Raw genomic sequence first — 16,137 nt, forward strand, 5'->3', positions numbered from 1 at the left:
CCTCACCCCCATTAAAATCCTGCTTCTGCTATTTACTACCTATCTGACCTTGGGTAAACCTCTTCCTCTCTTAGAAATTTCCTCATTTTTAAAAAAAGGACTTAGATTAGATGACCCATAAGGTCCCTTTCAACTACAAATCTTAGGACTCTAAGATTCTTATTCACAGACTCACCCATCCGCTGAACTATTAATACCATTAATGTAAAAGCAATTTTTAACATTTGAGTTTTTTTTTAATTTTGAATGCCAAATTCTTCCCATCTTTCCCTTCCCTCTCCCCTCCTTGAGAAGGCAAGCAGCTTGATTTGGTACGTATGCAGTCATGCAAAACATTTCCATATTAATCATGATGTGAAAGAAAATACAAACAAAAAAGTTTTAAAAAGTATACTTGGATCAGCATTCAGTTTCTATTAGTTTTTTCTCTGGAAGCAGATGGTATTTTTCATCATGAATCCTTCAGAATTGTCTTGAATTATATTGCTGAGAATAATAACTAAGCCATTCACAAACTGATTGTTGTACAATGTTGTTACTGTATACAATGTTCTCCTGGCTCTGCTCATTTTACTTTGCAGCTTAACTATACTTCTTGTTAGTCTTTCAAGTTTTTTTCTGAGAGCATCTTGTTCATCATTTCTTATAGCTCAATAGTATTCTATCACAATCATATACTATAACTTGTTCAGCCATTCCCCAGTTGATGTGTATCCCCTCAGTTTCTAATTCTTTGCCACCACAAAAAAAGCTACTATAAATAATTTTGAACATACAGGTCCTTTGCCTTTTTATTTTGTATGTCTTTGGGATACAGTGGTATTGGTGGGTCAAAGGAATTCATGGTTTTATGGCCTTTGGGGCATAGTTCCAAATTGCTCTCCAGAATGGTTGAATAAATTCACAATTCCAACAGCAGTGGCTCCATTTTCCCACATCCCCTCCAACATTTCTCATTTCCCTTTTCTGTCATATTAGTCAATCTGATAGGTCTAGGATAATACCTCAAAGTTGTTTTAATTTGCATTTCTCTAATCAGTAGTGATTTAGAGCATTTTTCCTGTTGGATATACAGAGTTTGATCTGAGAATTGCCTTTCATATTCTTTGACCTTTTATCAGTTGGAGAATGACTTGTATTCTTCTAAAACTGACTCAGTACTCTACATGTTTGAGAAATGAGGTTTTTATCAAAAAAAAACTTGCTGACTTTTTTTCACAGTTATAATTACTGTGTATTTCCTTCCATCCTATTTTTCTCCATGTATGCTATTCTCTTTCACCTTGTCTATCCTCAAAAGTGTTTTGCTTCTGACTTTTTCCTCCCCCAGTCCACCTTCCCTTTTATCAACCACCCCACCTTGTCTTATCCTTTCCCTTACTAGTGTAAGATAGATTTCTATACCCAGTTGAGTGTGTTCCTGCTTTGAGCCAGTTCTTTTGAAAGTAAGGTTCAGGTATTCTCTTCCTAACCCAACCACCATCTTTCACTTTACTGTAAAGCTCTCTCATGCCTCCTTTATTTGAGATAGTTTATCTCATTCTACCTTCCCCCTTCTCCTAGTACTTTTTCTTTCTCATGATTTTATTTTTAATATCATCCCATAATATTTAACCCATACATCCCTCTAACTGCCATAATAATGATAAAGTTCTTAGTTATTACAAGTATCATGTTCACATGTAGGAATACAAACAGTTTACACTTATTGAATCCCTCATGATTTCTCTTTCCTTTTTACCTTCCTTTGAATCTTATTTGGAAGTCAAATTTTCGATAAAAAGATGACCCTTTTCATCAAGAATGCTTGAATTAAAATAATAAAAAAAAAGAATGCTTGAAAGTCCTCAATTTCATTAAATATCCATTTTTCCTCTGAAGGATTTTTTTTGTTGGGTAAGTGATTCTTTATTGTACTCTTAGCTTCTTTTCTCTTTGGAATATCATACTTCTAGCCCTCTAGTCCTCTAATTTAGGAGCTGCTAAATCTTGTGTTATCCTGATTGTGCTCCATACTATTTAAATTGTTCATTGTGGCTACTTGCAATATTTTCTATTTGATCTAGGAGCTATGGAATTTGGCTGATGATCCTGGGAGTTTTTATTTGAGGATCTCTTCAGATGATAATTGGTGGAGTCTTTCAATTTTTATTTTACCCTCTGGCTCTAAAGAACATCAAGGCAGTTTTCCTTTATAATATTTTGAAAGACAATCTCTAGGATATTTTCTTGATCATGGCTTTCAGGGAGTTCAGTAATTATTAAATTATCTCTCCTTGATCTATTTTCTAGGTCAGCTGTTTTTTCCCAATGAACTACTTCACATTTTCTTGTTTTTCATTCTTTTGATTTTGCTTTATTGTTTCTTGATGTCTCATTTGCTTCTGCTTGTCCAATTCTACTTTTTTAATGAATTATTTTCTTCAGTGAATTTGGCAAATTCTGCTTTTTCAGAAATTTTTCTCTTTAATGACTTTTTGTATCTCTTTTACCTTTTGGCCTATTCTGTTTTTTGTTGTTTTTTTTAAAGATTTTTTTCTTCAGTATTTTTTTTGCTATCTTTGCCAAGCTATTGACTCAGTTTTCATTATTTTCTTGCATTGATTTCATTTCTTTTATAACTTTTTTCCTCTACCTCTGTTATTTGATTTTTAAAATTATTTTTGAGCTCTTCCAGTTGAGACCAATTCACATTTTGATTTGAAGCTTTGGATATAGCAGTTTTGATTTTATTGTCTTCTGAATTTGTGTTTTTATCTTCCCTGCCACCATGGTAACTTTATATTGTCAGGTTCTTTTTTTATTGTTTGTTTAATTTTTCCACCCTATTTGTTGACCTTTCGTTTTATGTTAAAGTTGAACTCTGCACCCAGGAGGGAGCACTGTCCCAAGCTTCAGGTTTTTTTTTTTTGTACAGCTATTTTCAGAGCTAGTTCTGAGAGTCTGTAATTTCCAATTCAATAAATAATCAAAGAATAAGCATTATGTGCCTACTATGTACCAATATAAAAAGATTTTATGAAAATTTTTGTACATATGGGTCCTTTTTCTCTTTCTTTGATCTTTTTGAGGTATGGGCCTGACTATAAGCTTGATATAGCTTGGTTAAAGGTCACAATTTAGTACTTTATAGGTATAGTTCCAGTTTGTTTTCCAAAATGGCTATTGTTGTTGAATCATTTTTCAGTTATATTTAATTCTTTGTGAGTAGGCAAAGATATTAGAATGGTTTGCCATTTCCTTCTCCAGCTCATTTTAGAAGACATTTTGTATGGTGAAGGGTCTCAAGATCCTAACATGAAAGGATTCACTGGAGAAACTGAAGATGTTTATTTAACCTATAGAAAAAAAAATCTTTTTTTTAATATGGAAATTTGTATTTAATTAATTAATTTAGAATACTTTTCCATGGTTACAAGATTCATGTTCTTTCCCTCCCCTCCCACAGCCGACACACAATTCCACTGGGTTTTACATGTGTCATTGATCAAGACCTAGTTCCATATTATTGATATTTGCACTAGTGTGATCACTTAGAGTCTACATCCCCAATCATAGCCCCATCGACCCATGTGATCAAGCAGTTGTTTTTCTTCTGTTTCTATTTCCACAGTTCTTCCTCTGAATGTGTATAGTTTTCTTAGAAAAAAAGTCTTAGAAGACTTGATCACTATCTTCACATTTTCAAAGAGGTATCAAATAGAGTAAGAAATTGCCTTTTCTTCTTGGTCCCAAAGCATAAAACTGGGGCAATGGGCATCATTTTAGGGAGGCAGAGTTAGATTTCCTTATAAGGAGAAGCTTTTGAATTGTTAGAGTAGTTCAAAAGAAGAATGGGCTCCCTTGGGAGGTAATAGGGAGCCACTGGGGTTTACTGAATAGTGGGGAGTACATGTAGTATTTATGCTTTAAGAATAAGGAAGATGATAGTATCTAGCATTTATAGAATATTTTGATGTTTGTACCTCACTTTACAAATCATATCTCAGTTGATTCTCACATCAACCAAATGAGGTAGGTATTATTATCCTCATGTTACACATGAGAAACTGAGGCAAAAAAAGAGTAAGCGATTGTCTAGGATCACACAGCTAATAAGTGTCTGGAACCTGGTTGGAACTTAAGTCTTCTTGATTTAAGGTCCAATACTATATCCACTGGAGGCAGCTAGGTGGTTCCTGAAGTCAGGAAGACCTGAATTCAATTCCTGGGTTCAAATATGACCTCAGACACTTCCCAGCTGTGTGACCCTGGGCAAGTCACTTGACTCCCATTGCCTAGCCCTTACCACTCTTCTGCCTTGGAGCCAAGACACAGTATTGACTCTAAGACGGAAGGTAAGGGCTTAAAAAAAAATACAAGCCAATGTCAAAGCCCAGCCCTGACAGCTGTACACTCAGTGGTCACAATACGGCGACAGGCAGATAAAGGCCAGCACATTCGGGATGCTGGGGCATCACTTTGACTGAGCCTCCTCTTCTCGAGGTGCACAAGTTCCCTTCTTTGTTTTTCACTTCTTTCCTACTCCCTCAGAACACTGCAAGTATCATACCCATGCCCGAAAGGCCGCAGCAGCTGGGCTCCATAGGGAGGGCATCACTCGTGGAGTCTTGGACAGGATGTTTGGAAGTTAAACTAGTTCCATCTGAGAGAAGTTTGTGTCGCACCAGAGAATGCCTAAAGAAGGCACACAATTGTCCTTTTTAAATGTCCTGAGAAACAGCTCTAATAGCCCAAAGAAACAGCTGCTGGTGAAGTCCAGATGTTCTATTTGGTCCAACGTTTCAGTGCTTCATTATGTGATAAAATCATGAAAATTCAAATAAAACCTATTCAATACAAGTGTTTCTCCTGCCAACGAGAGCTCCCTAAATGGGTGTTGTAGTTTCAGCATAAAATAAGTAAATGGAAAGGAAGTGAGCACTTATTAGGTATATGACATATATAGTCATATAGTAACTATATCTAATTGATCCTCACAACAACCCTGAGAGGTAGGTACTATCAATATCTCCAATTTACAGTTGACAATACCAAGGCAACAGGATAAGTGACTTATCCAGGGTCATGAAGTGTATGAATGTGAGACCAGAATTTATCTCAGATCTTCCTGAATCAAGGCCCAGGGTTTTATCCACTGTGCCACCTAGCTGCTTCTTGTAAGATTTAAAATATGGTATATGGCTTAAACTGTAAGAGTTAAAAGAGTGGGAGCCATAAACTGTAAGATTTTAAATGGTTGATGTTGTAAACTATAGTGAGTTAAGATGGTGGAAGATATAAATTGTGATAGATATAAGAGAGGGTGAGTAAATTTGACCGCAGAAAATATGTTTCACTATAGTGTCTTGTTTTTTAAATCAAATATAAGGTGGTCGCCAGGGAAATATTCCCAATTATTCAAATACCCAAGTCAACTGGGTTTTATAGAGATTTTAATTAATAATACAATGAGTAATCAAAGAAAGAGAGCGAGAGAGAAAAGGTATAAGTATGAAGGGCCTCAAGCCAACATGGCCTAGGCCTGAGTCTTAAGAGAGAGAATCAGTCAGTTTTTTATCACTCACCACAAGATTTGTCTTAAGCAAGGATGTCTGGGGAACAGAGTCTCCCCAGAGGGATTTCCAGCCAGAGTCAGCCTCCCAAGGGACTTCTTCTCAAGAGATCTTCAAAGGGCCTCCTCCAAAAGGATCTATCTCCAAGGATCTCCAAGCCTCACAGGATCTCTTGCTCAAGAGATCCCTTTTCTTATATAGGGGGTTTTTTCCTATGTCACCTCCCCTAAGTTCTTCCATCTACCAATCACAGTAGATGTTTCCTAAAGGACAGCCCATCTGAATTCCAGCTAAGTCTACTAATCTCCTCAGTAAGTCTGAACCAGAGAAAACACAGCTGAGTCAACTAATCCCAACAAGAGAAAACTTGCCGGACCCTTTTAGGTACCTAGCATCCCACTGTATCAATTCTAAAAAACAGGCCTGGCTCAAAGAACTCCCTGCCTCATCATAAGCATGGATCCAAGTACTTTCATTGTTTAGCAAGGAGTTCTCTCTCCTAAAGCAGTCTTAAGTATGGGTGGAGTAGAGGTCCTGATCCTGGTGAGTTCTCACATCAAAATGGGGAATGTTTCCAGTAGGGAATTTGTTCCAATGGAGGATTCCTCAATGTGGAAACTTTTAACATTCACAAGTCTGAGAAATTTCAAGATTTACATTCTGTAAATGTGATAAATGTGATATAAGCAAGAATAATAACACTGGCTTGATCTATCCTGTAGCCTCATTTTTTAATGTAAAAATCCATATATCAGTAGCACAAGAAATATCAGGTGATACTGGCTAATGAAAAAAGGCCACCCAGTAAGCAGGAGGGATGCATTTTTTAAACCTTCTGTCTTGGTGTTATTGTGATTAAAATTATCTTGAGAAAAAAATAAAATAATAAAATAAAATTCTCTTGAGAGACTGATTTGGGGGTTAGAATGTAAGTTCATTGATATATCAGTTTTTTGTTGGGTCGGGATCATAAGCAACAAAGGGATATAGGTTTCCATGGTTGTCTCTTATGACCAAGGACAACCCTAGCTGGGCTTGGCAATCTAATAAATAGATTTTTAGGAGCTCATTATTCAGCCTCTCCCTTGACCATCTCAAGATATCTTTAATTGGTGATAGCTAATTAAGAGAGATCCATTAACCTATCCACCCCTCCTGTTCCCCACATAATGAGAAACATGCACAGGAAACATGCCCCCTTCAATTATTAAACATCTTTTTAAAAAGGAAGATATTCCTTTGGATTCCCAAGAACAAAGAAAATGCAAAAAGTAGCAGACTAGTGGTATCTCTGACACAGGTTCCAGACAGAGGAACACATAGGAATTCTCCCTAATATACAGGAATTAATCTTGTATATGAAAAATCGTGTCCAGTCTAAAACAGAAGAGCAGCTAGGGCTAGGCAATCCGGATGAAGTGACTTGCCCAAGGACACATAGCAAGGCCTGTCCAGAGAAACTCTTGAAGATTGTCCTAGCAAATTTTAAACAGGAATATAATCTGTATCAGTGGTGCTGGTAAAAATGTTGACAAAATGAAATATTGAATGAAGATTCATTATGACAGTTTTTTGTCATCCGATAAACTCTGGACTGGCAACTCTTCACTTTTTCTCCTCTAATTACCTTTTCAGTAACTCTGGTACTCTTGGTTTGATAAACATCTGAACAGTCATAGTCCAAAATGCTGGCATGACTTTATTTCCAGGAAAAATTTGTGAAAGGATTTGTCAAAGTGCTTATTTTGATGCATTGCTATTTTTTCCAAGTTTCCAAAAATAACTTTTTTACAACTCCTAGAGAAGAATGATAATAACTAGCATTTTATTTTTACATATATTAGCTCATTCAATCTTACTGCCTTCTGTCCCATAGTTCACGCAGTGTTTAACAGAGCTTAAAGAAGAAATCTTTAAGAAATTCTCAGAACTTGGACAAGAAATGGACTTTGATGGCAATTGGAGTGACATCTCTTTGTCTGACATCGAATCTAGGTAATATATCCCATCCAGAGAAAAACAAGAGAAGTTATTTATATTTCTATTATATTGCCTTGACTCTCAGTCAAAACAGGAACCTCCAACAAGCCCCCAAATACTAAAGAGCCATTTCAAACGTGTGGGAGAAGGATAATTGGAGAATTCCAGGGTGCTTAGTTAAGAAGTCATTAACCCAGTTTCTCAGCCTGTAGATAGGAATAAAACTCCCTTAAACCTTCCCTTCTCGCCCCATCTCAAAGGCTTATTCAAGAAGATGTTGATACTCTCCCCAGCAAAGCAACTTGTTGCAAATCCCCAAGTTCCAGGGCATAGCCAGGGACAGGCCCAGCTGGAATAGCGCCTGTAGTGGGTGTCTGGGCATTCTCTGAGAGACACCACTACTGGTAACGTCCCATGTTCCTTCTGGAAGAAGCACTTGGGAAATCGTTAGCCCAGGCTGCTAGTCAACAGTATGAAATGGGAAGGGGTTGCCAGGGCTTTTCTCCCATGTTCCTCTTTGCTGAGGAGCTGAAAGGGATGGAGAGCCTGGGAAGGACTTAGAACATCATCTGTTCCAACGCCTTACAAATAAGGAAAGAACGAGCGAGGTTTTCTATTTCATGATTCCATCGTGGAGACTGAGCGAGTTCCGCCGGGCAGGGTTTTTAGATCCAGCTCCAGCATTCGTTGGTCAAGAGACTGAGCCAACGTGTTGTCTCTCAGGCTCAGTTCCCTCATCTGTCAGAGGAGAAGACTCCCTTTTAAGCTGAAGCATGGGACTGTAGTGAGAAAAGGGTTAGGTAAACTTCCAATACTCTAGAAAAGTGCATTGTTGTGCTAAAGATAGTGGTCTGTAGCCTCCCAGACACAGTTCTGAGTTCTATCCAGTCACAGATGTGATCTCTGAAAGTTCAGAAAAAGTCCTGACAGGGATGTAAAAAGGAACTAAGCAGAAGGGCTATTTGGATCAGAATTCATCCATATCCTGAAAGAAATGGGGATGGCGGGATTTTTAAGTTGTCCAAATAGGAATCAGAAATTTATTCATGACAAGGTGAAACAGCATGTTCTTTCTCTAATCTATAATGAGAATAAGCAGCCTGATTCTTCCATGGACAAAGCCTCGAGGGCTTGCTCAAGAATGAGAGGTTTGTCTTCTCCCTTAACAGAGTAACGGTGTAAAAAGGTTTTATTCTACTAGCACATAGGCAGGAGGGATCCAGGAAGGGCGAGTCTGACCTGAAGGACCAGAAACCAAAGAGCACTTTTCCAAATAGCCATCATTATTCTATTATCAAAACATTCTGGCTAACGTGGTCTTGAGAATCATTAGAGACCTCAAGAAATTTCCTGCTCCTGTAGGGGGTTCATGTGGCATTGGGAGCTCTCCAGTCAAACCTAGTTACAGGCCCTTGTTCGTAGGGGACCGAGACGGATGCTGCTGATCCAATTCCATGCCCCGCTATAAAAAGAAATAACAAGAGCATACCAATTCAAGATTTATAAAGCTCTCGTACGTTTGCTTCTCTACTTCTTACAACCTTATGAAAGCGGTGCTGCAGTGAGTAGGATCCCTGTTTTAAGAGGAGGATCCGTTTCAAAGAGATTAAACGATTTGCCCACAGACACACAACTAAACAGAACTCTAACTCGGGACTCCTATGACTCCATAGGTGTTGGGGTTTTTAACTGGGATAAATGACATTTGGGGGCAAGAACAGTGAAACAGAATGATGCCTGAGAATAACTGAAAAGAATTCACGAAGACACCATCTTCCAAAGAGGCATTCACGTGATCCTCTAAGCCTACTAGGAAATATAGTCCCCACACTATAGGAGGCCCCCTGGTATCAGAAAACTACCATTCTCCAGCTAGCTTCTTCTCCCACCCAAACTAAAAAAGACGTTTCTTAAAATCACATTTTCTAGACTCTAAAATGATCTTCAGTCCTTAGCTCAAAGGATGTCTTCAAGAAAGGAGTGTTTCCCAGGGATTCCGTCCAGGAGGTGGGGAAATGGATTGCTTCAGGTCACTAGGGATCCTTTTCTCACTTTCCCCATACAATTTGGCAAAGGTGTTAGTGAGGCTGGACGAGGGCTATCTTCCTCCCCAGTATAACAGCAGCCCAAGTCTGATAGGAGCCGTAGAATGATGTGACAAAGGAGAGCCCAGGATTCAATTAAAGTCCCAGCTAGAATGCTTGTCATGTGCTGTTTCTGAGCTTTCTCCTCCTCATCTTTTTGTCCATTGCTACACCTCACTGTATTACCCCTGGAGCCAAGAGATTTTTAAAAGGTACAGCAGGACCAGAAGGCTGGTAAGGAGGGTGCGAGAGTCTAGCCATTCCTGGGCCACTGCCCAAGGTAAAAAAAGTCTTAGGGAAAGATAAGCTGGATGCCCTAGAAATCCACCTGGCTGATGTCAAGTAGACAGAGTGGACACCCCCACTTAGATCTGAGGGGCTTGTAGGACATCCATCTCTGGCTTCTCTGCCCTGAGGTCCTCCACTCTGCACGTCCCCTTCGTATCAAGTCGTCATGGCCTGAGCTGCTGGTTGGTCCATCCAGATTTGTCTACTGCATTAAGGGAGATGGCGCACTAAAACAGCTTTGGATTCGGAGTCAAAAGACCAAAGTTAAAACCCTCAGTATATTACTTATAAATCGGATGACGTGGGGCAAGGGACTTTTTTTCTGTGCCCCTCAGTTTTCACTATTGACTTGGAAAAGCACAATCTAACATTGTCTGTGTTGTGTTGTAGTTTATGTGTTTTTTAAACCTTTCCCAATTTAATTTTAATCTGGTTTGGGCAGCATTTGGGGAGTATTGCAGTAATGGTAGCTGGCAGGGACCTCTGCTTTGCTCTCAGTGTTTCCTAAAGTCCCTTCTAGCCCTAAACTCTGTTAACCTGTGAAGTCTCAAATGATCAGCCGTGTTTCTGCGGGTTTCAAAGATCCCCAAGTAATGGAAAGTAGAAAGCAAGAACAAATAGTAACAGAATTATTCTAGTAGAGAATATGCAAGTGTTCTATCTGGGTGGATTCCAAATAACATTGCCTTTTTTTTTTTAAACAGTACAAGTGGTTCAGACAGCTCCCTCTCAGATGGCCTTCCTGTTCATTTACTTGATGTGGTAGAAAAGGTAAGAAATGGAGATGGAGCTTTGAACCCAAGAAAGTGAGCCACGCGATAGTATTAGTCACTGTTGTAGACAGGAGCCTTTGACTGGTTTTTCCTCATGTTCCTAAGGCATACTACAACAGGGGACATTATGATCCCCTTACTTATAATCTAAACATAGTTTGCTTTGCCATTTACATATATATATATATACATATATATGTTTAAAATTCTTATCTTCTGTCTTAAAATTGATACGAAGTATAGGTTCCAAGGCAGAAGAGTGGGAAGAGCTAGGCAAACAGGGTTAAGTGACTTGCCCAGGGCCACACAGCTGGAAGCAACTGTGGCCAGATTTGAAGCCAGGGCCTCCCATCTCCAGCTTGCCATTTATTTTTATATTTTTAAACCCTTAACTTCCATCTTAGAATCAACACTGCATATTGGTCCCAAGGCAGAAGAGCAGTAAGGGATAGGTAATGGGAGTTAAGTGACTTGCTTAGGGTTACATAGCTAGACTATGTCTAAGGACTCTCATCTCTAGGCCTGGCTCTCAATCCACTGAGCTACCTAGCTGCCCCCGGGCATTTATTATTTTTTTATTTATAAATGCTTTCCCATGGTCACATGATTCATTTTCTCTCCCTCTCCTCTACCCTCCCCACTCCTAGAGCTTGTTGAATTTTGTTGAATTGCTTGTTGAAGCAATTCCACTGGTTATACAAATGTTGTCACTTGCTGTGTATTTCCATATTATTCATTTTTGCAATAGAGTAGTCTTTTGAAACCAAAATCCCAAATCACGTACCCATATAAACAAGTGATAAATCATGTGTTTTTCTTCTACATTTCTGCTCCCAGTTCTTTATCTGGATGTGGATAGCATTCCTTCTCATGAGTCCCTCTGGATTGTCCTGGATCATTGTCCATTACATTTAATCATTCCACAATTTTTCTCTTTCTGTGTACAGTGTTCTCTTGGTTCTGCTCACTTCACTCAATATCAGTTCACGGAGGTTCCTTGTTCCATTTCATACAGAAATCCTCCAGATCATCATTCCTTATAGCAAAATAACATTCCATCACCGTCATATTCCACAATTTGTTCAGCCATTCCCCAGTCGAGGGACACCCCCTCATTTTCCAGTTTTTTGCCACAACAAAGAGTGTGGCTTTGAATATTTTTGTCCAACCCTTTTTTATTATCTCTTTGGGCTACAAACCTAGTAGTGGTATTGCTGGATCAAAGGGCATGCATTCTTTTAAAGTCCTTTGGGCATAATTCCAAATTGCTTTCCAGAATGGTGGCTCAATTCAATTCCACCAACAATATATTCAGGCATTTATTTTAAATTTTTAAAACGAGAAGAGTTAATGTTTGAATCCATCATCAGTTATTACAATGGGAATACAAATTTATTTAATACCAAAGTTGACAAGTCCAACCTTATCATTTCCAACTTCTCATTCATTCAGAAGTAAGTGAAGTTTGGAAGAAAGCAGGTTTGGGGAAAATACTCTGAGTTTCACTTTGAACCTTTTAAATTTTAATTTTAAACACTTATGATACCTCTAGATGGAAATGTCTAACAGACAGTTAGGGATGTGAAACTGAAGTCTTAATGAGAAATGCCCAGTGAATATATGAAAGGGGGAGTTATCTGTCCTGGGATAGCTGAAATCAGAGGAATGAATAAGCTTACCAAGGGAGAGAATGTCAAAAGAGAGAATCATTTAAATTGATTTATCATTATTCTAAATCCAAGCATTTCTAATTTAGCAAGAGTCCTCTCGTGTCTTTGGTTATGTCTCTAACATAACATTCTAAAGTAATATCATACTTTCCAAAAAGAAAGGGGTTAAGCCTGAGACAAAGAAGGAAAATTGTCTGGAGAGAACTTTAGACTTGAGAAATATTTATTACTTAATATTTTCATTTGAACTAAAATGTTTTTTTTAATATGCTTCCACACATGGAAAATGAGATTTAAGAGCAACAAAATAGTTTAATAGTCGTCATACTACAGGATACTTACACCATTGTCAAGTTCTTTAAGGTGTGTTTTGTTGTTTGTTTTTTTACTTACTAATCAATACTGTATATCAGTTCCAAGGCAGAAGAGTGGAAAAGGCTAGACAATGGGTGTTAAGTGACTTGCCCAGGGTCATAGGGCTAGTAAGTGTCTGCGGCTGGATTTGAATCCAGAACCTCCTGTGTCTTCATCTGGCTCTCCATCAACCTAACTGCCCTCTGCTTTGAGTCTTCATTAAAAGTCATCTGTGTAGAGTACAACCAACCTGTACCTGAACAAGCACACCCTCTCCAACACAGCTAGCAAATGGCAAGCCGACTCCTGACCCTTTAGGGTCATTGTCAGTATGCTCTTTGTCACATCCGTCTAATTCTGCCTGTCTGCACCTTCTGCCTTCTGGGGCTCAGCAGAGCCGGATTCTCTTCGAGCTGTGCTAAACTAGAAAGTGCCGTACAAAACAAATGTGGCTCTTACTGTCTCTTCCACAAGAACCACAAGTATCACATGTGTACAAACTGGCAAAGCCTTGTTGTACGGCTCTGCCAGCCGGCACGTGCCACAGACCCCGGTGCCACCATCCTCAGTCAGCCTGTCGCCCTCCTAAACTCTTGATCATTCTTGAAACTCGCTTCCTCCTGGAGGTGGCCTCTTCGGTGCTGACTAGCCCCACAGCTCCTCCCAGCCCACTCACCATCTGTTTCTCTCCCCCTGCCCATATCTTTATTGCTCTGATCTGGAGACCTTGAAGCGTAATCTCCCTCATTCCTCCACACGCCAGTAAGCAGTTCCACCCTGCCTCACCCTAGTAATTCCTTCAGTCTTCAGTGAGGAGGCTTCCGAGACCCTGGCTCCCAGCTCCATCAACCTTGACTCGGAGGTCTTCAGTCTGTCCTTCTCCATCTGTCATCGCTTCCCATCAAAGGGGCTAAACTTTCAATCTGTGACAAGGAAATCACTTTAAAAGACTGATATATATTAATTTAAGGTCGCCAAGGAATTCAGCTATGTAATTCCTAAATGAAAACTCAAGTCAGCCGTCAACCTTTTATGGAGTTTTAATTACAAACAGGAGGAAGAAAGGAATTAGAGATAGAGAGATAGAGGGAGAGAGAAAGGGGAGAGAAGGGAATAGGGCTTAAATACCCCTTCTGTTTAGGCTGGGCCAAAAGGCCCAAGCCCTTAGATAGCTGGGGCAATGAAAGGAGATCAGTCCCTATTACTCACGTGACCAAAAATGGAGAAACAGTCTCCAGGGCCCCCACCTTCAGCTTCCTTCAGCGCAAGCTTCTCAGAGCACCCCGCAACCACTCCAACAAACTCCTCAACCACCACCCCTGAGTCTTCAGACCCCCCTATCCTTAAGGAAACCATCCAAGTTCCCTCCCCTCAGTCCTCACATCTACCAATCACCTGTCCATCAATTTCCCTGTGCCAATGGAGGCTCTAGCTTAACCCAGGACCGCCCAGAGGTCTCTGGCTTTGCACATGTCTGTTGAAGGTCATATTTTCAAATAATTAAATCTTTGATCCTTTGCTACAGCCCTTTCTAAATCCTGTTAACCTGAGTAGGGTAGAGATTGGAATAATTAAATTTTGATCTATGCTGCAGCCCTTACTCAATCCTGTTAGGACTGAGTAGGGTGGAGATTGATTCCAAGTATCTCCATTGTATCAATTCTAAAATCAATCATGACTCAAAGAAATTCCTGTTCTATGCTTAAGCATAGGTCAAAGTCCTTTCCATTGTTCAGCAAAAGGTTTCTGTCCTAAAGTAATCTTAAGGAGGGAGGAGAAGGAACCTCCCATGCCAATGGGGTTCACATTCCAATAGTCAAGACCCACTATCAATAGGAAATTTTTCAAGTATGAAATTTCCCAATGGTGAAATTTCCAACATTTATAAGTCTAATAAATTTTGAGGTTTACAAATCTCTGTGTCTCCCTCTGCTTCATGCCTGCTAAACCTAGTTTTTGTCCTCACCAAGACCATAATGCCTTGCTGATCTCCCTTTTATCGCTTAATACTCTGGACTCCAAAAATAACCATTTCCACAAGAACCCTAAGTGAAACACAGCAAGCCTTCTCTCCTTTTCTCTGACACATTCTCCAAAAAAGAGAATTCCAGATCGTTCCTCAAGTCCTCAGCTCACTTCTTGCCCGAGACGGAGACCATTTACCATTAATTCGGGCATCTCCCATTCTCCATTCCTCAAAATCCCTTGCCGTGTTTCCCTATATTGTCCTCAGAATTCCAGAACTTCACAAATTGGAAGCCCATTTTATCCAACCTCTACGCCAGACAGAATCCCCTTCACAACACCCAACAGGTCGTCATCCAGCTGTCGATAGAAGTCCTTGAGTAAGAGACAGCCTGTTCCATTTGGGGGTTGTTCTAACAGTTGGGCCCCAGCTCCGGGCTTCTTATCAGGGTCCAGATGCTGAAATGAATAGTCTGGGACCAGGGGGAAGAGTGGCACGCACAGCTTCGATTCGATGCCCTTAGTTACATGCTTATAGAGATAGTGCTGCCACGTCACCTCAGAGAGCATTTCTGTCTAAAGAATTCCGCTTATGGAGAAACAGTCCCAGTAACCCAGACATCCCAGAGATCCACGTCCTGCTCATGTAAGCAGGCCCCGCTTTGCACCTGGCCTTCGGCAGTGTAAGGAAGTGTCAGTCCAAGATTGTGCTCCTTCCCCACTAGGTCACATCGACCCCAACAGCTGGAAGGTGTTTCCTTCTGTAACACCAGAGAACCTGCAGAAAGCACTCAGTCCTTTCTGGTTTCTCCTCCCTTCTATAAGGCAGAGCTGCATCTCACCATGGCCTCACCCGCATCCATCTTGCTCTCTTCCTTTGCCTCGTTTTCAACCCTGTTACACGGACCTCTTTGTCCTAGCCTGACCTCTGAGGCCTTGCCGAAGACATTTTCGTTCTATGACATCTTTTGCTTGCTAGGGATCCCCAGTTTTGTCCCCCCATCTTCCTATGGCGTGAGATCCGTAGACGGCAGTGAGACTGTCACTGACCTAAGCCTAGGCACTATCTGTGCCTCTAAAAAGCAATTTCAAATTATGTTCGTTTTTTAAAGGCCACCACAAACCACTGAGGTTTTGGACCACTGAAATCCCAAGAGCTTTTTCAGATGAATTGTTATTTAACCATGCTGCCACCGTGTTGTACTTGTGATATCAAGTTTTTGAAGCCAAGTGTAAGACTACTATCTTTACCATAATCAAATTGCCATTTTCCTGAGGCTTTCTCAAAATTTGGATTATAACTCTATTCAGTTCCTTATGACTATTCTCTTTCTATATATATAAGCTCCGCTATTTGGAGGGAATTCTCTAGGGTCTTAATGGCCCATCCATCTATCCTTTGGATTTTATTGCTGATGTCTGGCCATGATTTGTTCACAAAACATATCTTGAAAACCTGCTGCCTCAT

General features: G+C 40.0%; 1 protein-coding gene across 5 annotated transcripts in view; it reads left to right on the forward strand.

Moving 5' to 3' along the window:
• AGBL2 (AGBL carboxypeptidase 2) overlaps positions 1-16,137 on the forward strand; it is a 76,491-nt gene that overhangs the window by 43,483 nt on the left and 16,871 nt on the right. For all 5 annotated transcript variants that reach the window (XM_056801757.1, XM_056801758.1, XM_056801759.1 and 2 more), the window contains 2 exons: positions 7,432-7,550; positions 10,612-10,678. In XM_056801757.1, the coding sequence (XP_056657735.1) occupies positions 7,432-7,550; positions 10,612-10,678 (186 nt within the window). The remainder of the gene's footprint in view (positions 1-7,431; positions 7,551-10,611; positions 10,679-16,137) is intronic.

This window comes from Monodelphis domestica, chromosome 6 (genome assembly GCF_027887165.1).
Source record: "Monodelphis domestica isolate mMonDom1 chromosome 6, mMonDom1.pri, whole genome shotgun sequence".
NCBI lineage: Eukaryota > Metazoa > Chordata > Mammalia > Didelphimorphia > Didelphidae > Monodelphis > Monodelphis domestica.